At 31.4% G+C, this 24,531-nt stretch overlaps 1 protein-coding gene across 1 annotated transcript in view; it reads left to right on the forward strand.

The window, feature by feature from the left end:
• LOC121128868 (sodium channel protein 1 brain) overlaps positions 1–24,531 on the forward strand; it is a 244,362-nt gene that overhangs the window by 183,359 nt on the left and 36,472 nt on the right. The window contains exons 12-15 of the mRNA XM_071893258.1: positions 7,664–7,779; positions 7,834–7,955; positions 8,766–8,823; positions 8,884–8,992. Of these exons, the coding sequence (XP_071749359.1) occupies positions 7,664–7,779; positions 7,834–7,955; positions 8,766–8,823; positions 8,884–8,992 (405 nt within the window). The remainder of the gene's footprint in view (positions 1–7,663; positions 7,780–7,833; positions 7,956–8,765; positions 8,824–8,883; positions 8,993–24,531) is intronic.

A 24,531-nucleotide genomic window follows, 5' to 3' on the forward strand; every position in this document is an offset into this window, starting at 1 on the left:
TTTAGTAATCCATGAATTTTCTCTTTTCAAGAATGCAAAAATATTGATAACAGTTTTAGAAAATAAAAAGGTTGAGGTGTGATTGGATTTTCATTTTTATCGCGCCAAAAGTAATTGTTTACTTATTTCTATTATGCAAACTATGGCAGTTTAAGAGTTCTTTTTTTACAGCGTTCGCAAAAGCAATGCTGTAAAACACATTATAAGTTGTCGGTTGCAAAAAAAAAAAAAAAAAAAAAAAAAAAAAGAGTCTAGCCGCCACCTTGAACCCACAGAACGAGAAAATAATTGAGATGGCAGTGTTATTCCGCACTGGATTGTCCTAGAAGGCCTTCTGGAAGCAGACTAGGGTCTCGAGAAAGACGATTTACACTGTGTCTATGCGTATGAAGGTAGGGGAGGACCTCAGACACTTTCCAGGAGCAGGCAGGAAACATTTCGTGTCTGTCAACCACCTGAAGTTGGTCTTCAAGAAAAAGCCAAAATCCTGAAATGCTACCATGGCAAGGAAGATGAAAAAGTGTTGTTCATGGCAACAAAAAAGGCAGAAGGAAATTATCAAGTTGGATATTTTGTGTCTTCTGTGGCTCTCTACTGAGAAGAACTTTACTATTGAGATGGTCTTCAACAGGCAGAATGATTGAGTAGTGATATATGGGGATATAGGAGAGTAGCACTATAATTCTTCGCTACCAAACACTCTGCTTCAGTGAGGATATTAGGCCTATAGGATACCGGTTGAAAGCTGATGTTATCTTCAAAATTATGGAAACCAAAGTTCTCTCGTGGATCAAATCCATCGTTGGCGATTCTCTCTGGGTATTTCAACAAGATGGAGCACCTGCCCGCAGTGCAAAGAAAACTCCAGAATGGCTGCAGGGTAACATGCAATTCTTGGAAAATGACATCTGGCCGCCGCAGAGGCAAGACCTCAATTCCCTAGAATATTCCATCTAGGCTCACGTGTAGTCCAAGTCCTGCAGGAGACCCCAAAACTGCAGCTGTACCCTGAAAACTTCTGTCAACAAAGCCTAGGCCTTTATAAGCTCCGACACATCTAGAGGGCCTGCAGCAGCTTCTGCCACCAATTGGAGCTCACCATCAATTCTGAGGTCGGATATATTTACTAAAACAAGTTATTTGGCCTTCAATTAATGATGAATATTTAATTAAATGGTTTGCCAGTTCACCCAGGATTCTGCCAAGGACTCAAATACTTTTTGAGTTAAAATGAGTGAATAACTATGGTTGGCGGTCCAGTAAATATATAGGTAAATTGAAATATGAAAGTAAATCTATCGAAGAATGTAGACGACAGCTGAAAAAGTTTTAATGGGCTGATAGTAAACATTTTGTAGTAAAATGTAAAAAATTGAATTATTCCACACACAAGACTAAACCTGCTTATCTTTTGTAACGGACAAAAATGAAATATAGGCATATCGTATTTTATAAGGGCTCTATCTATCTCTTTCTTTCTTTCTCTCTCTCTCCAAACGCTATGATTGCAAGATTGTATTGAATTTTTATCTCTTGACTCTTTAATTTTAAACATTTATATAAAAAAATTTAATGTACAAGATCGCATATACATATAATATATATATGCTTAAACATATACTGGGTGTTCCATTGAAATCTGAACATTTACTATTTCAATAATTAATAATGTTTGAGTGATTGAAATTAATTCATATTTCGATATATTAAAACATAAGTAATAACTTAAAAAAGAAAACAAATCTGAGCTCTCTATTTGAGCACTGGGACGCCATGATAGATGCCTAAATCTGGAGCGGGTTCCAGGCCTTATGCGGCCACTTTGAAGTCGTTTGGCCGATATGGGGGCTAGATTAATAAATAAGAGAGCTAAGACGCACATATATTTAAAGTAATCATTTTGTTGAAATTCTATTGTGATTAATAAATTATATCTTCCTGAAGTTTTTAAAATTCAAAGTGTTCAGATTTTAATGGACCACTCTGTAAATATACATATATATACTTACAATGACATAAAACATATATCTATATGTATGAATATACAAGCAAGACTTTTTCTTTGTTTCCTCTCTAATATTTTATTGCTAATGAAGAAATAACATCTTTATAACCCTATCAAAGTAATAGAATAAACACTTATGTAAATCGCGTCTATTTTTTAGCTGCCTCATTTTTTTGTAATTGGTAATCTGAAGAATGAATTTTCTTTGTCTTAGCAGTTGTCATTATTATTAAATTTAGGAGTAGTGAACTTCCTTTCCTTGTACAATCAGTTATATTCCAAACCTGATTGAACAATCGTGTGGACTCATAAAAGACAAAGTGTAACCACTAATGCCTTGTTGTGGGGTTATAATTGTAAGTCCATGTTAGACTCAGAGTAGAATTGGAGATCGACATGGGAGTAATTTTTGCCATTCTGCTTATTCATCTCCCTTTTCTCCTTTCTCCCTTGTCACAGTAGATTGTGGCTGATTTCCTGCAAAACAATTTTCAAATTGTCTAATGTTTTTCCATCCAAATATGCCTTTTAAAATAACCCAATGAATAAAATTAACTTTTCAATTAAGTTTGTTGAATGATGTAAACTAAAGAAGACTATATACTTGTGAATGATTTGACAATCAAAGGATCAACTATCAAAAAGTCATTGAAATTTGTTCCCACAAATTTTTATTTAATAACAAAAAGGAAATATACACATTAAGTTATCCAATGGCCCAATAAAAACATTAATGTGTGATCTTGGGGCAATAATTTTTTTTTTGTAAAGAACTTTATTTATAGAAAATAAACAAGCTATCAAGGGTAGAAAGCTAAATCAACAACATAACCTTCTTTTTTCTTGACAATGCTCTTGAAGAACTTTGTCAATTGACAAAAAAATGCGACACAATGTGTCCGCAGGAATTTACACAACAATACTGTTTAGAAATAGTAAATTTACAACAGTTTTTTTACCCAATTAATAATACTTTTTGATACGACCCATTTTCGAGGCGTTATAGTCTCTATTTTTTTGTTTTCTTACAAATCAGACAGAACTGTTCCTGATACATTTTTTACAAATCCAAGTATAGTATCGAATCTTTATCCCGAGTCCAAGTCCGGATGCAGGTTTCTTAACTGAGATTCTTGATTGTGAAGTTTCAGTTTATGAGATCTAAGTACAACTCGCGTCTTACTTGTGAGATCAAGTCCCGCAGACCCAAATAAATTGCATTTAAACAATGAATTAAATTAAAGGATGATGTTTTTACAAAGCGATTCTTGTTCAAATATAATCTTGTATGTTGAAATTAATTTATTTGTAGAAAAATTTCAAAAGTCAATAGCTATTCACAAAAAATAACGAGACTTCATAATACCCATTTTGTAAAAGCCCTTTTCCCTATTGATAAAAAAACTCGGACAACCAATTTTCGCAAGCCTCTATAGAAGCGCGTCAGCCAAAAGACAGGAACAGGTGGTAGTCAGTTAATGCCAGATCTGGACTACAGGATGAATACATTAGAACTTCCCATCGTAGCTCTTGGAGCTTCAGGCGCATCATCAAAGGTGTGTGTGGCCTGGCGTTGTCTTGATGATGACTTGTTGTCTCCTATTCACCAATTTTGGCCGCTTATGTTCGATAGACAACTTCAAACGGTCTAGTTATTCACAGTAGATGGCAGAATTGAGTGGGAAAAAATCCCTCTAAACACTGTATTGCAACACGAACCGAAAGATTATTGGCGTCATATACAATTTTTTGTTTAGTTGCTTCGACGTGTTTTCCCCTTTTAGGTTTTGAAGATGTAAATTATGGCAAAAATATTCCTTTGCGCCCTCCATACTCGACGCAATATAATTCACAACAGATGCAGGCTGACTTGGCTAGACTAAAAAATGTTGGTACACCTTTACAACACATTATTGTAGGATTCAATTTGACCAATAATCAACAAGATATACATAGTTAAGAAAAGGGCAGGAAATACGAAATTACTTTTTCCCCAACCTAATATATGATCTAATATTGCAGTGCTAACATTTTTTTCAGCTTTTGGTTACACACACTGTATATAAATCAATTACTGTAACGGATTCCAAATCCAAATAACCATATCTACCAATATATGGAGTTTCCATACCTACTTACACTTAACTTTTTTTAAATGTATATATTTCTAAATTTCTGGTTGTCAAATATGTCAATAATACTCAATATATAATTCTGTCAAAAAATGCACACATAGGGGAAAACGTTGACATGGAACAGCGAATTAATTTATAAGCAAAAAAACAAAAAAAAAAAAAAGTTATTACTATTGTTGTTACACACATATAAATTTGTTTTCACTTTTCCATTTTGAGAAGAAATTAAACTTGACATACTTTAAATATATTGATTGTTGACGTCATCTGTGATTCCCAAAAAGGAACATGTTACAACATAGTGTGTTTATGTATTGTACTTATACAGTGTTCATATTATCTTGTGGTAGATATTTTATTACACAAAATCCAGAGTTTTGCTCTTTTCTGATGAGAAATAACCATTGATACAACTGTGAATAAATAGAACATCCACTACATCATAACCCAACATCCACACAATGACTCAGCTTCGGTGAGACATGTCCTCAAAATAAAAATCTAGTGGCCAGCACAGGCGAAGTATGATGTCTAATTTTTGTGGAGAGGAAGGAACAGTTCCATGGAGATGCTTATATTGAACTTCTGGATAAGAAAGTTGTGCCTGGGGCTAGATAAAAGTTCGGGGACAATTTTGTTTTAACTCAAGGTCTTCCTGTGAAACAACTATGAGTACTTTTGGGACCTCAATATATTGGCATTCTCCTCTCCAGACATGAATCCCTTTGTAGGATACGGATACATCAGCTGTGAAGAGGATAGTAAAACCCTTCAATTACTCCATCTCGGCTCATCTGGAGGAGAGGGTATGTGGTTCTCCGCGAAGGAGTGTCCTGTCTCTAGAAGCTTCCATCAAGAAGGAGTGGCCCATGATCGAGTATGACTCATATTTAGGCAATTATTAGAGCTGAGGGCTCCCTCATCGAACAAAAGTTGTGCCGAGCATTATTTGCAGATGATTTTGTCAAAATAAATGATCTCACAAAACCTCTCGTTTAAATTTTAATCCTAAACAATAGAAAGAATAAAATGTGTACCATTAGATAAGATCAACCATGTATACATACATGATATACATACTTGTACGTAATGTTCTAGTGATCATTTGTCTCTTTAGATTTGAAGCCATTATTTATGTTCAGTTTGACAACTAACTGTTTTTTAATGTTCCTTTGATTCGTTAAATAGAGTGACTACAATGCACTGACTAATTGTTACTGAACATAAGTCCAAATCTCCTTTAATTTTTATAATTAAGTCTCATGTTGATTTATTATTTTATTTGACAGTAGAATATATTTTTATAATGCTAAGTTTCTTATAATTGTTATTGATTTAATATGAATATTTTTATGCTTAATGCATTCTACACTCTTAGCCGCTAGTCAATTGATAAATTTATAAATAGAGATTGCATGTAAAGACTAATAAAAAGGGTCAATCATGATAATGTAAGCATGATTACATCGATGACTACACCAGGGCACTATTAATGATTTTTAATCTTTTTTGAATGTTACTTTAATTTAGTTCCAGGTATTAAATATAAGTAAACATAATTGTTGACAACATAGAGGCCCAAGTTTATAGGTAGAGGCTACAAGTTGGAAAATAAACTTGGCCTAAATTTGAACTTTTTACATAGAGGGATACAGTGGTATAAATAGACTTATCATTTTAATAGAGATTCAATTTTTTTCCCCTGCTGGGATATTGTTTCGGCCAATCATTTAATCAATTCAATTAACTCATCTGATGAAGAAGAAAAAAACAACCATTGAATAGGATTGAATAGTCCAAAAGTGTTATTTAACAGGCCGTTACCTCGCTAACACAAAAATATCCTATGTATTTTGTTGTCAGTGGTCGATTTACTCATTTCACTTGATACGTCATGGCTATTTCAGTGTTTGTTCTTTTTGAAAAATAAACGAAATAATTAAGCTATTTTACACGTATACTCCGTTTCCAATGGGAGAGGAATACAATTTCTTGTTGATCCCCAATTGTTGGTATATAATATATATAAATATATTGGTCATTTTATTATTTCTATGAAGAAATTTCGGCTCCCATATACACTTTTAATACAATATTATTAAGCAATATTATAGTACTATCAAATACCAATATACTAGGGTGGTCTGAAAAGCTTCCAAGCTCAACGTGAGGCAGGCAGCAAATGTAAAAAAAAAAAAAGAAGCTAATCACATTTATCTAGCATCTGTTGACAGGTACTCAGTAAAGCGTCAGCCATTTTGATTGCACATTTGTCTGCCCTTCAATGCCGAAATCCCATCAAAAATAGCTTGTTGTCTCGATATATTTATTTATCTATGTATTACAATTACTTAATCTCTCCTATGAATTCTCATAGGAGTACATATACGGGGTGGGCAAGCTAACTGTGACGAGAAAATGACATTTTCTTTCCAACCAGTTATCAGATTAAAAAAATAAAACCATATTCTGAAAGCTAGTGATATTCTGATATATTTGTTTTAATTAAATCTCTTCACGCCTCAATTAGAGTCTCTTTACAAGGCCGAAAGTGCAAGCAGGCCTTCGCCATTTATGTCCCTTGGCAAATCCTGGAATTCCTACTTGATCCAATTGATAAATTTGTCTTTGGTGTTTCAAGACGCTCGGATGCATTATCTTTTGATCACGATCACACACACACAAAAAAAAATCAATCAGATATAGATTCATTGAGTTTCGAGATCAAAGGTCTGCCTAGATGTAACCGTCAAAATTCTCTTGAAGACATTTTACCTCAGCCTGCATCGTTGTTGCCTCAAAATCCCCTTTAGTGGTTTCAAATTCCCACCTATCCCTGTCAACGAACGTCGTCTCACTGAGTCCTAGAGTTCTTGCAATTGTTAAGTTGTTGCTCCCAGGACATATTCCAATGAGTTTCCTTTTCCAAAATATTCGGGAACACCCATTCGTCAATTGATTTCATTTTTTTTTTCTTCAATTGTTACAAGTTTGAATAAGATATCTAACAAACAAAAATCAGATGCCCACATGGCCGTGTTTACCCAAGAGAGTGCGCTAAATTTGTGGCATAAATATCTTCTGCACTCTGTACAAAGTATATATAGCGAGAAAAAACTTAAATTGTCTTTATTAATTGTCTTTACCTTACGATCATAGGTAGAACATTTTTTTCTTCAACAAAGTCTCTTTAATTAATTTTGGAAGAAAGGGCCCCTCAAAGAATATTAAAAACCTTTTTAAAATGCTACTCATTCTTAAATCTTATAAGCTGTTGCTCTAAGGCATTTTTTTACTCCCATATATTTCAAAAAAGACAAACAAAATATTTTGTTCCCTTTCTCTACTCCTTCTTAAAAGCTCTTTTGTTATTTTTGTTATAACTAAATATTTGCATTTTAATCATTTGAAACAATTGTTTATTTTTGTCATTTGAGTCAGGATTTGATTTAAAATCTTGGACATCAAAGCTTCAAAGAAGAAAAAAATACTTTTTAATGATACGATTTTGTTCTTTTCACAGATATCCACCACCGACTATCAACTGAGAGCCTTCATTCCAAAGCAACATTCGTCAGAATTAAGACCAAGCAGGGCTCAAGTGAAATAAAAGAACTATCTGAAAATGAGATTCAAAGAGTAAATATTTTTTCATTTTTTTAATATTAATACAATTTTAATTTTCTTTTAAAGCCTTCAACTTCTCACAACCCTGCCATTATAAAAGGAACGAGTCAGGATTCAAAGTCAAATTTAACTGTTCCTATGACACACCAAGAATCTGGGGAATCCAACTTTTTAGAAGATCACTTTAGGTTTGTTACATTTCCTTTACCCTTACTTTGATTTTACAAAAAAAAAAATAAAAAATAATAATAAATAAATAAATATGATCTTATGAATGTAAATATAGTGAAACCTCGGAACATAACCATATTTCAATGCAGAACTAGGGTCAAGAATCGAACATATTTTCTGAAATCCCTATTTTTCACTTATTGAAGTATGATCAAATATTGTAATAAAAATGTTAAAGTTATGAAATTGTGTTGAACTTGATAAGTTGATGTCAAATTATTTTTATTGAATTGAATTGTTCAAATTATGAGCCGTACTAGTATGGAGGTACCCCTGTATTTCACTCCTCAATGTGTTAGTTCAGTTAGAGGAGTGTATTAGGTTCAAAATTTAAAAAAAATATTGAATAGATTTTTGGCTTGATTTATTTTTACTAAAAAAATTTTTTAATCTTTTTAATTATTTTATTCTTTTAGTGAGGTGAGGTTTTGAATTTAACCCTATATGTATATAATTTATGTGTCTTTAATCAATTTCCAGTATTACTTATCCCTTGAATTTAATCCTTTATCTGTTTTAAAAGCATATATATGTATAAATATGCAATGCAAAATTGTACATCTCTTTGCACAGATTAAACAAATGCAAAAACTTGAAAGGAAGGAAACAACACGTCAATATTTTTTCGCAAATTTCTCTTTCCCCCCTTTTTAATTAAAAAATGTACAAAAACAAAAAAAAACAATGACTAAGGATTCTTGTAGTAGTTTGTCCAATTATTCGTCTGACATTTGTGAATCCAGCAATAAATCTTCTTTAAATGATAGTGGAGTTGTCGGTGACCAAGACTTTGATAATAGGTCTGATGACAAGCATAGACTTCAGGTAAGTGGTTATAGGGAAGTAAGTTATGGCTCTTGTATATATTCATTCATTCAATCTTAGGTGGCCATCCCTGGAAATCAAATCACTGAAGATATTTTAAACCGCAAAAGTGGAGCCGGGAATAAACGTCCGAGCAAAATTGATATTCCTTTCATTGTGTCTATTCAAGGTGAGTTTATCTTTATATAACTTATATTTACGAGTAGTCCTATGCAAGAAGTTGTGGTTTTGAAATTTTTTAATGACATGTAATAATTATTATATGTAATAATTTAGCGTTATTCGATTTTTTTCTTAATATTATACTTAAGTATGTTCGGCGGTTGCCAATGCTTCTCATTGCTCATTATCATTTGTGACGTCATAAAATTGAACCAATAAAGGATAACAAACAAATTAATGAAGGAAAAATAATAAAGGAATTGAATTTAAGGACTGCAGTCAACAGCATTCTCGATTCTGTCTCCAATCCTTCTCTCTTGTAGTTCATGATCTATTATATTAAAGCTTTACAACGAAGTAGCGAAACACTTGTGTTAGATTAGCCGTTGTGATACTGTTTTCCTTCGTTAGATGTCGCTTTTATTACATAAAAAATGCTGTACCTCTCTCATTTTCACTTAGGCCGTATCCAACTGCCCCACCTCCTCCCATTTACCGAATTTACCTAGTTAATTAAGTTAGAAGAGTGTATTCATAAAAGTTGTATAGTTAGATATACAGTAGAATTTAGGTATACTCGTCGCCCCTAGCGGGCAAAAATAGTGTTGTAACGCCACTATCTTTTACAAATATTGATCACGTGGTGCTATGTTGCGATACTTCATTTTAAGGCTTTACAACCACGAAAGTAACCTATTTTCAAAGGGTTTTATTTAAAGCAAAGTATGTTTGATTGCATCTATTGTCAGAAAATAACTTGTTGGCGTGTGTAGGTAGAGCAAAGTCATAAAATTAAAGTACTCCCTGGCTCACCACATCATATTTAAAAAAATAAACTCATATTTGTATTCCTTCATTGTTGAGGTAAGAACATACGAGTACAAATATTGAGTAGGTATGTGTGAATCTGTTCATGGATAATGAAGAGTAAAACTGATGACTTCTTGGGAGTTCTCTTGCATATTATTAGTCAAAATTGGTCCTTTAATAACTTAATTACTCTGCGTTATTCCAGGTACCACTGCTAGTTACTTAGTAATAAATGCAAATATAAATAATCAAAATATTGTTGACCTGTTATTAAAACGTAACGGTAATGAATATACATATATATAAACTTTATCATGTTAGGATGTAAGGAGCTAGGGAAGGGGGGGTGGGGTGTGGATGGGCCTCTTGGGAAATCAAAAAAGGATCTTATAAATAATTAAGATTGATATAGTCATTATTATATAGCAATAGCAAATATGTAATGGCTTGATGATATTTCAAGGAAACCCTCAATCAACACCACAAAAATATAACATTTATGGCTTTGTATTGAGTTCAATATATATCTATGTAGGATAGGTCTGTTTGTTTTCATTTTTTTTCCGAAATTTACCTACCCACTTGTATATAGAAGATCGTCAACTGATTTCACAGCTGTCGGTGACTTCCGTTTACAAAACTGAAGTAACAAAAATAGCTGTAACGATAAAGTAACGATCAGAATGGAATGAAATTTTCAAGCCTACTCTTTGAAAGTTAGTATTAACTGAAAGTTACGTAAGTCTGTCAACAATGTTGCCATTTATGTATCAGACCGGGGATTTTTGAGTGATATGTTACATTTTGCACTGCAAATAATATCAATTTGATATTTTTTGAAGCTATCTTCTATTTTTTGCGTAATCAAAGGTATTTTAAAAAAATGATATAATAATTTTTGTCGAAACATTATATCTTAATATAAACATTTTTAACTTTTTTAAGAATTTCATGGGTATTGTGCTCAAGTTTAACATTTAAATAAATATTACATACACAGTACCAAAAACAGGTTAAGCTTCTTTTGAATAAAGTTACTACATTTGATCTAATGGTGCTACGTAATTTTGTCTAAGCCCTTTTGCCTCAGGACATTTTGCCTAAAGGATATTTAGCGTTAATATATAAATGAATGAGATTTATACGTCATTTTTGTTATTATTGGTTGGAAAATGATGGAACCATGCCCAAAATTTCAGTGCATACACCTACAAAATGTCACCATCTAATGAATTTGAACCCGCGACAAAATGAATAATAAAATTAGTTTAATAAGGAAAACAAAAGGAAAGGCTCATGGTAGGTGGGAGGTATTAATTCATGAAACTGAGCAAATTCACTTTTTGGATGAAAGAAGATCTTTTAAACATTCTGTAAAAATTAAAAAAAATCAGCTAACCGTCTTATCCTACCCCAAAAATTATTTGTCATCCATCAACACGTATATTTTTAAACTATTTTGAGAGTAATGAGAAGAAACTCGTAAATGTCGTGATCATAAAAGACTTTTTATATTTACACCAATTATTACTTAACATCTAAAGTTTATTAAGTACAGTTTTAATGTAATATAAAAGGTCAACTTCAGCCAAATTTTTATTTTAGCGTGTGTCGAGACTCTGTTGTTTTTCATGAAAATGAAATTTTTCTAAAGCCTCAGTCATCAAAAGTTTATTTTTACATCTATAGCTATTTGAAAATGAATGGCTTTATTTTTAACTACATTCTGTATTTGTAAAGGGATTCAGAGTTTCAATTTTAATGTTATGTAGCTGAATTTCAGAAGTTTAAAGCTATGTTTTTCAGTTTCAATAGTTTAATTAAAGTTCCCATTCTGAACTGATACAAAAAAAAAATCCTTTATATATTAAAACGAATTTTCAATTTGGCAAAATGTCCAGAGGCGAAATGGTTAAAGGCAAAATTTCTTGAGGCGAAATAGCTTAAGACAAAATTACATATTCCCAATATACATATATATTCTTTTATATTCAAGACATATAAAACTATCAGACATGAGTAACTTATTTTCAAAGAGGAAGGTATTGAACATATGTAGGTAGAGATTGCGTCAAATTACGGATTTTAGAGAGAAAAGGATGTTCAATATTATTTTTTATTTTATTGAACCGTTAAATTAATCTCTTTAGGGGAGAAAAGTAATTTGATATATTTTTTAATTAGTTGAGTTGGATATTTTTTGGGGGAATTTTTCGGACCTCCAAATGGTAGTTGATCCCCCTTTTTCTTTTAAATTGTTTCTTATTACGAGCATTAAAAAAGCATGTTTTATTGTAATCAAACAGTTAGTTAAACAATATTGTCTAAATGCAATTTAAAAAGCTTAAATATCTTTAATTGGTTGGATAGAATTGTACTGATTAAGTGTATAAGTAAACAGTATAGTCATAGTTGAAAATAATATGATCTCCCGGTATGTAAAAAATAAATAAAAAAAACCCAGAAAATTAACGTGATCACCTTAACAATAGGGCATGCCGAACTGATAAATATACATATATTATCCGTAAGGTGGTGTGATAGTATGTAATGTGTTGTTGAAATTAACTAGTTGCTTAAAAAATGGCGCAGGATGAAAATAAATTATAGAGCGTCCTATATGTGAGTAATATAAGCCTATGATTTTATTGAATAATATTCTCATTCATGTATTTGTATTAAATGTTGTGTCAGGTCTTATTTAGGAAGGAAAACTGCAGTCCCCTCCAGTTAAGTTTCGGTCCGGTCCTGCATACCAATTCTAAAAACTTTTATAGGTCAGTCCCTGATGACTCCACTCAACTTTAATCCTATGTTTTTAATAAATTCTAGTCCCGGGTGGTTGAAATCTGAAAACTTACTAATTCAATAATTAATTAAAGTTGAGTGATTCAACAAATTAATTCATATTTCGATATATTAAAGCATGAACAAGTAATTACAAAAAAAAAAAAAAAAAAAAAATAGAGCTCTGTAGCTTAGGTACAGATTGAGAAAATGACACTTGAACGTGATCGACAAATTTCCATTTGCGCACTCCAACCAATTGGGTGTCTCCAGGACCACCCTTTACGCCATCATAAAGTCCAAACGTTGGAAAAGAAGAAATACTCTGTCAAAAAGGCCAGAGAGCTATAAAAAAGTGATTGGAATGAACCTTGTGAGGGTGGTACAGAATCCACTTTTAACACAAACTATGAAAGAACCCCATTTCGTTGTTTGCAAAATTCTTTTGAATGAGTCTTTAAACTCTTTTTAGACAATTTTGCCCCCACAGCCATGATACCAACCTCCTGGACCACACCTTTTGGATGAATGTAGAGGGCAAGGCGTGCAGTGTCCTTCATCCAAATACGAGGGCCCTCAAATCCACTGTCATCCAGCATCGGGACGCCATGACAGAGTACTACATCTGCAGTCGGTGACATGCTTTCCACCACTGTCTGGAAGCAATCTTTGCAGCTAAGAGGAGCTACATTAATGATTAAAAGCGCTAAGCACACATTTATTTTTTGTTTCAATTTGGTTTAAATTACATTGTTAATTAATAAATTATATCTTGTTCAAGTTTAAAATTGAAAGTGTTCAGATTTTAAAGTATCACACGGTAATTAGAGTCAAAAGGGCCAACAGTCTGAAGGAACAGTTCCAAAGAACTGATAGGAGCTGTTCTACGTTTGGATTAACCGAATAAAATGGACTAACACAACACTGGTTGTATTATTTTGCCATAAGGCTGCACCACTCTCTGTCGCTTTGTGTATAAAAAATATAAATAAATAACGCTCATGACCCATTTAAAGATCAGCTTAGCTGTTAGTACGTTTCATTAAATTAGGCATGATCATCTACGAGATAAAGGAACTTAACACAAACCCTACTTTGTATCTAGCATAGGAAGGAAATACTCTGATATCGCTCATTAATTATACTCCAAGTCCAAATAGGAATTACACATGTAACTCCGCTACGAATCTTCGTTGTTTCTTTTCGTCTTTCATGCACAAGTGATTGCGTATACTTATGTGTTCCTTCTTCAAATTTTAAAACATATGTGTAACAGTATAAAAAAATAAAAAGACGAATTCTCTGGTTGTAACAAAAAGTAACTCCCTTCTCATATGTCATATTTTTCCCATTTATAGTTATAGTAATAGATTTACTCCATCTGTCAACATATGAAGATATTGTTTATTCCCTTCTACTCAAATTGAGTTAAAAAAAATAACTTCTTGCAGGCGCGTTGTCCACTGAGCTACGCCGCTTCATCAAACAAAAATGCCCTATGTATATTGTTGTCCACTGTCGATGCCTTTGTCTACAATTGATACGACATGGCTATTTCATAATAAAGTATTATTACGATAAATATACGAGATAATAAATTATGGAATACTTATGCTGCGTTTTCAAAAGATCAGGAATGCAATTTCTTGTTGATCCCTCGTCGTATCTATTTATAAATATTAGGCATATTATTATTTCTATAGATACATTTTTGCTATCATATAGAAATACAAAATATATAGCTACGCTTTTAATAAAATATTACTTTGTAGTATTATAATACAAAATAGATAAAAAACCTCTGTGGGAGTGTACTGTTATGAAACATGTTGAGGTAAATTATTTAAAAGTGATGAAAAAATAACGATATACAATGATACTCAAGGAAAACTTAAGAGATAATCAGGAATTGGTGTGATTGAATTATTTGGCTAACAAAGAGATGTTTTTGGGATTTTTTTCTGCTTCTTTTTAGAACATAGGTTGCGTGATACAATACAGGTCATGACGTGTCATAAATTGTTCAATAAATAAAAATAGCAACTCTTAAGTTGAAGATTTTACATGTATAACTTGACTCAAATATAAATTCCTTTCATACAAATCTTGCAAATATTTCCCTAGATAAATCCTACTTATTAGACAGGTATGGGGCGTTGTATTTTCTCATTATAAGGGTCCTTGACTGTGATTTATTATTTAAACTTAATTAATGACAATTGGAATCTTTTTAAGGGGAGTAACTCCTATAAAAGGCTTTATATACTTGATTTATTTTATTTTTGGGGATGTTACTTCATAAGTTACTGAGTTTTTAACATATTTTGAAATTAATTATCGAAGTTTCAAAGAGTGTTTTTTTATGAGTTTTTATTATTTATCTACGCCCAAAATGAATATGAAATAGGGACATTGCAGGGGAGCAAAAAATGTATCATTCTGAATAAAAAATATACTCTGCTTAAAAATAAATATTAACGTAGAAAAAATATATCCTCAACACCAGGGATGTCCAATCTTTCCATATAATTGTCTGCATTGCCACTTGAAATTTAATGGACCACAGTACCTATTTTAATTAGATACGTGAAAAAATGGTTCTACAAAACAAAACTATTAACTACATTTTTTTTTCAAATTAGGGGCAAATATAAAAAGACCAAATCTAATTTTTGAAGGCTAAACGTCTTCAAAATAGACCAATCTGGAAACCCTATTTAAGGGTATCCACGGGATGGGTTTGATTTTTTTTGAATTTTTCGAAAAAAAAAATCTTTTTTCCCTCTAAATGTTTTTTTCAAAATTCCTATAATTAGGGAGGCCCACAGCTCCTACATCCCGTCCCCTATGGGTGCACCTGCTACTAGAGGTAAACAAGAAATGGTGTGAAATATTTTTCAATGTTTGTACGTATTTGCGCGTTTCATGCGTTTTGATGTTGCTAAAAATTACTACTTGACGTGAGAATGAGTAAAGCTCTACAAGATCTAATATTTTATACTCCAACTACTGTTATTGGCAATGAATCCACAGGTATAAATACCGGTAATGATACAAATGTATTCAAATTATTCTTTGATGCTTATAGAAAGTTACATACGTATCAACAACTAAAGTTTTATATTGGTTAAATATGTGGTAAAAGTGAGTGTGGATTCAATTTGTATTCTTCCACGAATGATGGGCAATTTTTTTAAAGAAATTATTCTTAATAATGCTACAAATCACACTTAAAATAGCCAAAAATGGATCATCACAATGTAAGAATAATATATTAGTTGATCTTTTGAATTTGAAAGACCATGTCAGGCCTATTATGAGCCTCATATGATTTTTTTTTTGTATCTGAAATACTCCACAAACTTGAATACAAGGCATATAATTCCCTTGAATATGTATATTGGTCGAGCCTAAATACTATGAAATATGTAATGCTATTCTGCTTGTTTATTTCTATAACTAGTTACCTAAAAATTTGCATGAATGATATAAATAATTGGCACAAAAAAAGTGAAAGTGATCTTCTTTTGCTGAAACTATGGCCTTGAGTCTTTTAGAAGAGCTATCAGAGTAGGCACGGGTCATATCCATGGGAATGTTACCAATTTCACTAATCAGAGAAGCTTTCATCGATTCCAAATTAGGATGTATCTTTTTGCAGATCCTGTTCTCCGGAATGGACTATATTATAAAATCCATCAGATTCAAATTTGAACTGGATGGAGTGTAGAAGTTGTTAGTCACTCCAAAATCTACAGAAATTAAACATACAACTTTTGCATCATATTATACGCGGGAGAGTGAGTATCCTCCTGATTGTCTGAAGTGGGAACTTGCACAAAGCTAGAGACTTTTCTCTACATGGTACCTACGTACTCAATGCTCTTAAATTTTGTCTCCTTAGGACACAAAGATAAGGTGCACCTTACGGGAATGGCTGATGGTCATCAATACCATCACTGACTCTTATTTTTGCATTCAATAGATTCTACAGGGTGAATCAGACCTTTTATCGACCAAAATTTGATCATTTTGTGATGTAAATAGAGCCTTAATAGAAAAAAATACTTTAACAAACTGATAAATTTATTACATTTCTTTACTTCTTCTTCTCTTGTAGGTGAAAAATTATCAATACATATTTTAAGTAATTTTTCTAAGAGTTATAATTTCTAAGGGTGATATTAGTTTAATTTGAAGTTAATTTTTTTACAGTAATTAGAGTCCTCCTTTGACAAGAAGTAAAAATATATATAGGAATTTTATCTTTTTTTTAAATTTTTGTTCCAGATTATTTTTGTATTGACACACCACATATTCATTTTAATAATGACGCAGTTAAATACAACAGGGACGTACTTGCGTTAGGATTTGTAGGGAAAATAACAGAGGGATAATTTATGTGATTTGAAAGTTTACTTATATTAAATATGAGAAAATTAAGGATTACATAGATTAAGAATCAATAAAAAGGTTGAACAATAATGGCTTAAAATTTTTTATTTTGGTATCCAAGTCAATATGAATTTATTTAAAAGATGATATCTTTGGGAAACCTGCATAAAACGAGTTCTATGTAAATTCAATACAATAAATTATTGTATAAGCGTAAAAAATATATATATATAAGTACTTAGGATAGTATTTTTTTTAGAGTTAAATAATTAATTCAAGTGAAATGACCTTTTCAAAACGAAAACCACTCATTTTATGTTTCTAAGCCTTGATTTGATTGTTTTTTAGTCAAAAATTTGAGTTGAATATAACTTTTTCAGTTAAGGACTCGCACATAAAAAATACTAACTCTAACACTTGGGTTGAAGCTAAATAGCTCAGTGGACAACGTGTTTGGGAGATATTGTTCAATTGAACTCAATGTGCATAGGTTAACTTCACATCGCTCCTAGAAAAATAAATTTACATTACATACATTGACCTCAAAGACAATTACTAGGTGAGATTGATTAATTATAATACTTAAATATTTACTTATACTTAATCAACAACTCCATCTAAATTATAAGGAATGAGGCAACATACATATAAATAGAGAAAAAAATTATCTTAAATACTGATATGTATAAAATTGTCTATATGCGCTATGAATATATTTTCTTTTTTGTTATTTTTAGGAATGGGATTTTTGTAGGTAAATATAAAAGTGTTATTTTCTTCGCATTCTACAAATAAATTAGTCATTTTTGGTCAAGGGTATGTGACTGAGTCAGTCTGTCTGAAGTACACTTTTTTTTTCATTTTGATCGGCTTGTGATATATACCTTTAAAGTTTCTTAACCAAGATCAGGAATATATAAAAAAAACAGAAGATAAAATATTTTATAAAAAACGTCATAACAATTTAAAACGTCTATTTATATTATAGACGTACAATGATAAAGTATCACCTTCGGTATAGTGCATCGAAGTAGCTCAACACCTTAATTATTGTTCTTTTCCCCCTTCAAATGAATTAAAAAGAGATTAACTATAAGAATACTTAATAATAATAATGTGTTACTCACTCTCAAAAAATGTCATTAAAAAAATGCGTTAAAGAATTTTAAAGCTAGCTCATATCTTTAACATAATACTTTTATATTTTCTAAAATTATATCATATATATATATTGCTTTTGTTTGTTTGTTTGTGTTTTTCTATTATCATATTGAAAGTTAAAAAAAGTTTAACTTTATATATATAGTTGGATATATCTTTACCACAAATTTTTTTGGGAAAACGTCAACATTAGTTTTTTCAAATAAAACTACATGCCATTTACAAAATAAATTCTCGTACTCATAAATTTATTTTAGATGCTGCAGTAGATGACGTCTTTGACTGAGGCTTGTAAATATTAAGCATTGTTTAGCGTGCAAGTTTTGTTGTTCTTGTTGGTAACTTGAACAATATTATAGATTTTTTCAGAAGCTTTTATCATTATTCTTTTTTTAAGGAGAACACTTCTAGATAATGAGTAGTAACATGACAAAGCGTAACACTGAGGATTTGTTGGTGGAGTTATATTTTGTATAAATTAAGAAAAATCTAAATTTTTTCTTTCAAACATCTACTGCTCTTCATACAAAATAAAATTTTTGAAAAAAAAACTCAAAAATTTACAGCTATTCATACAAAAAAAAATCAAAAATTAGGCATTTTTTGAAAAAAGTATTTAAATCTACAACTATTGACAAAAAATTAATGTATTTTGAAAAAAAATTCAAATATTAAATTTTCTTGTAAAAAACAAAAGTTCCTTGATTTGGGAAGGGCTACCTACATCCCTTCCAGTCAACTACTTGTGGACGCTCCTACCTGCCAATTTAATGATACGCTATTACAGCTAGCCACTCTTACCCTAATTCTTCAAATTGTCGGGGGAACCCCGTAAATTTTCGAAAATTTTAAAATGCAATATTCTCTCCGACCAGTTATGAAATTAACAAAATAAAACCAGATTCTGGAAGCTTAATAGATTTTTTTTTCACTCTTCAAGATACATAATTACTTTATTCCCTGTAAATTACTTTCATATATCTATACATTCCAAAAAAACACCTAACAAATTCATCACAAAATAATAGAAATTAATTAATTTAACACTGGAGACTGTTGTTTCGTTTTCAAACAAACAAAAAACACGGTTAAATGAAAAAGAATAATAGAATCTTAAGAAAATCTACTAAACAATTAAACAAAAAAATAATACTGTTAGACAATTCCATTTCTATCGAACCTCTCGATCACTTCTTGGGATTTCAAGTGGAATTTGTCCAATCTAGTAGGTGTGCATGAGTTGTAGCATAGAGAATAAATAGTCCCATTGTTATTAAGCATTCTATTTTGAAGTGTAATCTATGTTGAGGTGGTGACATTACCAGCCAATCCCCAATCTTTATTTCTGGATTATAGTATTTCCTGAAAAACTCAGTGGTCGTGTGCACAATGTTAACCACACTTGAGCAAGCCCAAAACAGATGTGTTGGTCCCTAAACTGGACTTGCAGAACGCGCAGTATCTCCCTGTTTCTTCGACTCTCGATTTATTTGTAAAAAGGGTAAAAGTAGCCATCCTGTAGCGGAACCACTTTTCTTTTGAGTCCATGAAAGGCTTACAAAATATTTCTATTGAGTTTTCCACAACATCCTCCTACTGTTTACAACTAATCGAAGGAAGTGTTTACGAACCAAATCAGCCAGCCATAAAAAAAAATCACCTCAATTATCAATTACAGTTTCTATACAAGGCCGACAGCACGAGTGGTCCTTCGCCACTAGGCCCCTTGGCAAGTCCTAGAATTCATTCTTGATCTGATCATAAGTTAGTCTTTGGTGTTGTAAGGGATTCAATTGATTTGTCGTGCGATCACGCACACACACAAAAAAAAAATCCAGCGAATTTGGATGACAAAGTCTGGCGAGATGAAGTCGTCAAAATTGTTTAGGAGCCATTTGACCTCAGTACACATAGCTGTTTACTCAAAATCTCCTTTAGAGGTTTCAAATTCCCTTCTAACCTCACTGAGCCACAATTTGTAAGGTTGTAACTCCCAGTGCAGATTCTACGGAGAGCTCCGTGCAATATCTTAATATTTGGAACAACGAATTCGGAATTGATTCCTATCTTTCCAAGCTAGTGCAAGTTTGAACAAGCTTTCTAACAAAAAAGAATCAGTTGTGTAAGTGCCTGCTTTTTGCCCAAGAGAGCGCTCCAATGTGGTGGCATAGATAGCTTGATCACCCTGGATAAGGACGTTGACAAAGAAAAAAAAAATATCGGATCGTTATATTGAATAAAAAAATATTTTTAAAAACATCCTATCGGAAAAGATATATAGATGAAACTTGTTAAAACTTGCATTTTAATTAAATTTAAACTTGAAATTATACACTTTCTTATTCATATGGTAAACAAATTATATTCTTTATTATGAAAGTTTAAATTCAATCAATTACTTACAAACAACTTTTATACGAGTTTTTTAAATGTTTTTGTTATTAATCAATAAAGAATTTTTACTTAATGTGACAATTTTAAAAGTTTTACCATAATATATACATTAATAATAAAATAAAGTTTTATCTTCATGTACATTAAGGGGAAAAATATTATTTGCTCAAGGGGTAATGTTTTTTTTTATTTTATACATGTACATTTTATATAATTTTCCCCAAAAAAATAAGATAAGCCAATTCAGGGGAACGCAATGAGAGGATTTAAATATATATATTTTTGTTATTTAGTAGAAGGGAATCATATGAAGTGTCATTATTTAATCAATTTACTTTTAAAGAGTATTGTTCAACAGGTAAAAATATCAACTTGATTTATGCACTTTTCAGGGAAAATTTTAAAAAACAACTTATTTACAGCAATGTTTTAACTTTAAAACATGTCAATAAACTGTCTCATAGTAGTTGTATTATGCTATTAATAGAGTTCAAAGACTTTAACGTTTAGAAAATGACAACACCTACTTCTTTAAGTGTGTTTGGTACAGTCAAAAAAGGGAAATTATATGTAGAAGCTGAAGATTATGTTTATTTGGTTGACTTTCATTACTAAAGAACAAAAATAAATGACTAAGTCCTTCTCTTTGTAAAATACAATAAAATAGAATATAAAAATAATAAAGATAAACTCTTGGAAATTTGAATATATATTAGGTAGTAAATTATCGTCCTAAATACTCTCATTTGGGCTTTAAATTGTAAATATAAATAACATTTTTTTATTAATTTGTGTATAACTTTGATGGGGCCACTGTAATAGAGAGTAAGGAACTATCTAATTTGAAGGCTTAAGATATAAAACATAGATAGCGCTATTTTTCTTATAATTATTTTTTTTTACATTTACATTTTCAGTTATTACCCACATTTAAAAGACAGCTGTCAAAATGTCATGACAATCTGTTCATGAATTACCTTTATTTACTCCTGTGTGGTCCTAAACTATTATACACACCTCTTCCCTTACTCGTCAAAATAACTTGCTCTTAAATATTTACCTTAATACATTGTATTTAATATAAATTATATTTTGTAACATGAATAAACTGTTTCATTACTAAATATAATTTAAATACTCATTAATTCTATTTGAACAATTACAATTTAAAAATAAATATATATATTTATATGTAAGTTGTATAAAATAACTCCTATAGTTTATCAATAAATTTAACAAAGCCGCTGTTTTCTTTTGGCGTTCCTAATTTCTTTTCCCCATTTTGTACAGAAAGAACTTGTTTTACAGTCTTTGTTGGAGTTGCAAAATATCATTGAATATGTTGGAAAGTCTTTTAGCAACATTGTAGTCCTAAAAAATGGTCGAAACGATCCCTAAGAAAATTTTTATACATTAGTGATTTTCTGCATGAATAAAATGATAATAATTACTTTTTTTTACTTTTTCTAATGTTGAGTTCTATTTAGTAATAAGATCCTTCTAATTTGAACATCTCAGGAGAAGATCAATGACAACCCCAGTATTTCCATGAGGAACGTGGCTAAAAGGATGAATGTAGATTAGTACACAATCAGGAAAGCCGTCCATGGGGACCTCAGGTGCAAGAGCTACGTGCTCAAAGTACGGCAAATGCTTTTCCGAGGCCATGAAAGCCAGGAGAGTGGAAATATGTCAGAAGCTGCTTGTCTCTCTCAAGCACTCAGCAGTCCCCTCTAATGTCAATGACTGTTTTATCAAAACCCTTTTCTTTAACCATTTCAACATACAACTTTGCAATTTGTGTAGGACATGATTATATCTTGTTTGCTTTCACTGCTATAAAGTGGAATATTACTCAAAGCCTCACCAACATCAATATAGTAATCTTGCTTGATTCTACTGATAAGTGACTGTTCACTGCCCATTGCTTCCATCCCAATATTAGTCAAGTTTATTTTTCCATCAAAGAGGATAGAAGAGATTGGCTCCTCTTCTCAAACTCGTTTCTCATCTTTCTTATTAACTTCTCCTCCGCTCTTCTAATCTAATTTTTGTCAATGATTTACTTTAACGTTTTATGAAATCAATTCAGGATTATATTATTATGTTTTTTAACAAATATAAAGTCAATGTAAATTATGTTGAAATAGGTTTTGTCTATGGATTTATAAAATATTTAAAATTTAACTTAAAGCATGGTTAATAGTAAAAGAAAGTTTTACCATAGGGCGTGTACCACTGATGCTTGACTTCCGAAACGCTTTTTAATATTGACGTCATAGTGTATGAGTGGTTGCAGGTTTTGTCAAAATCTGTCTTACCTGCCTAGCAGTTGATACTATACACCAAATGAATTTTTTTGTCAATAGTGACATCATTGACTATCATCGGTTGCGTGTTTTGTCAAAATCTGTCTGTGATGCCAAGCTGTGGGTACGATACATCAAATTGAAAATTCTAGAAAGCCCGATTACATTATGGTCTAACCTTGTACTCTATTAACCTTGACTCAAATTACCAATTGGGCACAATTCGTTAACCACTATTTTGATTAAGGAGTTTGGAACTATGACTTTGATATCCGCAACAAATATCATCAAATCGTAAATTTATTTAACTGAAATGAGGATCACCCCTTGGATTGAAGAACGATCCTCCTTTTCAAGCAAATTAACGCTCCAAATTACTCTAGTCTCAGTAGGTGTGAAAATAAATAATTCCAGTTTGGGACACTTCGTCATGGCCTCATTTAAGTCCATATTTGAACCCTCCAATTATTTTTCGTAGGGTTATCAAAAATCAAATGTCTATGCTAATTTCTACCAGAATTTGGAATCTTCCTGTAAATCAATCGAAGTAGCATCTTAGTAACTTACAGAAAACACATTTGTAAAGGATGCAACTTATTCCAAACTTGTTAATCGACATAGTGATTAACGACAGCAGTTATATTGAATAAATTAATGATATAAATTAAATATAAGCTATTGTCTGCGACGGTGGTGGGAAAAGATTCTGACCTCAACGTGAAGATGACAACACTTGTCAATAAAAGCTACTTACATCTATCTAGCACCTGTTGACAATTACTCACACAAGTTTCAGCCATTTTGGAAGGCAGTTTCTATGTACATAACAGTAGTTTCATTGACTTGATATTCGTGTTTTTGTGAAAATTGACAAAATTGAGTATCGAGCTGTCATGAAATATTTGTGTGCCAAAATGGTAAAAACTTTGATAAGTAACCGTCAACAGACGCGGAATAGATGGGACTACTTATTTCATTCATTTTGGACAACAAACATTTAATGAAGGCTCACTCAAACGACTGTTACATAACAATGGCGCGTTCAATATGGCTGTAACTTAGAAAAGTAACTGTCAACAGATGCAAATTACATGTACTAGCTGATGTGATGTCATCTTAACTTTTTCGATCACTCTTGCATAACTTGTACTATTATTAATTTCTAAATTTAGTTATTTTCTTATTCATTATCACGTAAATCAGTGCCTTTCAAACCCTTGATTAACCCTATATTTATGTAGATAAATGGCTTTTTAGTCAAATCAACTGACAATTCTAAGTTGTAAAAACAATGAAAACAATTGTTTTTGTTTGAAAGTAAGTAAGTTATGCAGAGAACTTGCTAGCAACTTTATCAAAACAAGATACTAGAAAGACTTTACAACTTTGATAAGAGAGTCGTTTTATGACTTATAACTCTTCTGACTAAGAAAAACAACGAAACAGGATTACTAATTATATCTGATTTATTTAGATATTGTATGTATGGTATGTAGTCCATAGATTGGCTAAGTGTCCTTAAAAAATCATTATGAGTTGACGTAAATACACTTATGTTATGTAGCTCTAAGTACATACAAGGCCTGAATAATTTGTTTGTTGTCTTTTACGACTCCTAATGCATTTAAAAGATGATAATACAAATACCAAATGAGTTCCTTGAGTATATATATGTTTAACTGCTTGAGTA

Source organism: Lepeophtheirus salmonis, chromosome 14, assembly GCF_016086655.4.
Source record: "Lepeophtheirus salmonis chromosome 14, UVic_Lsal_1.4, whole genome shotgun sequence".
Taxonomy (NCBI): domain Eukaryota; kingdom Metazoa; phylum Arthropoda; class Copepoda; order Siphonostomatoida; family Caligidae; genus Lepeophtheirus; species Lepeophtheirus salmonis.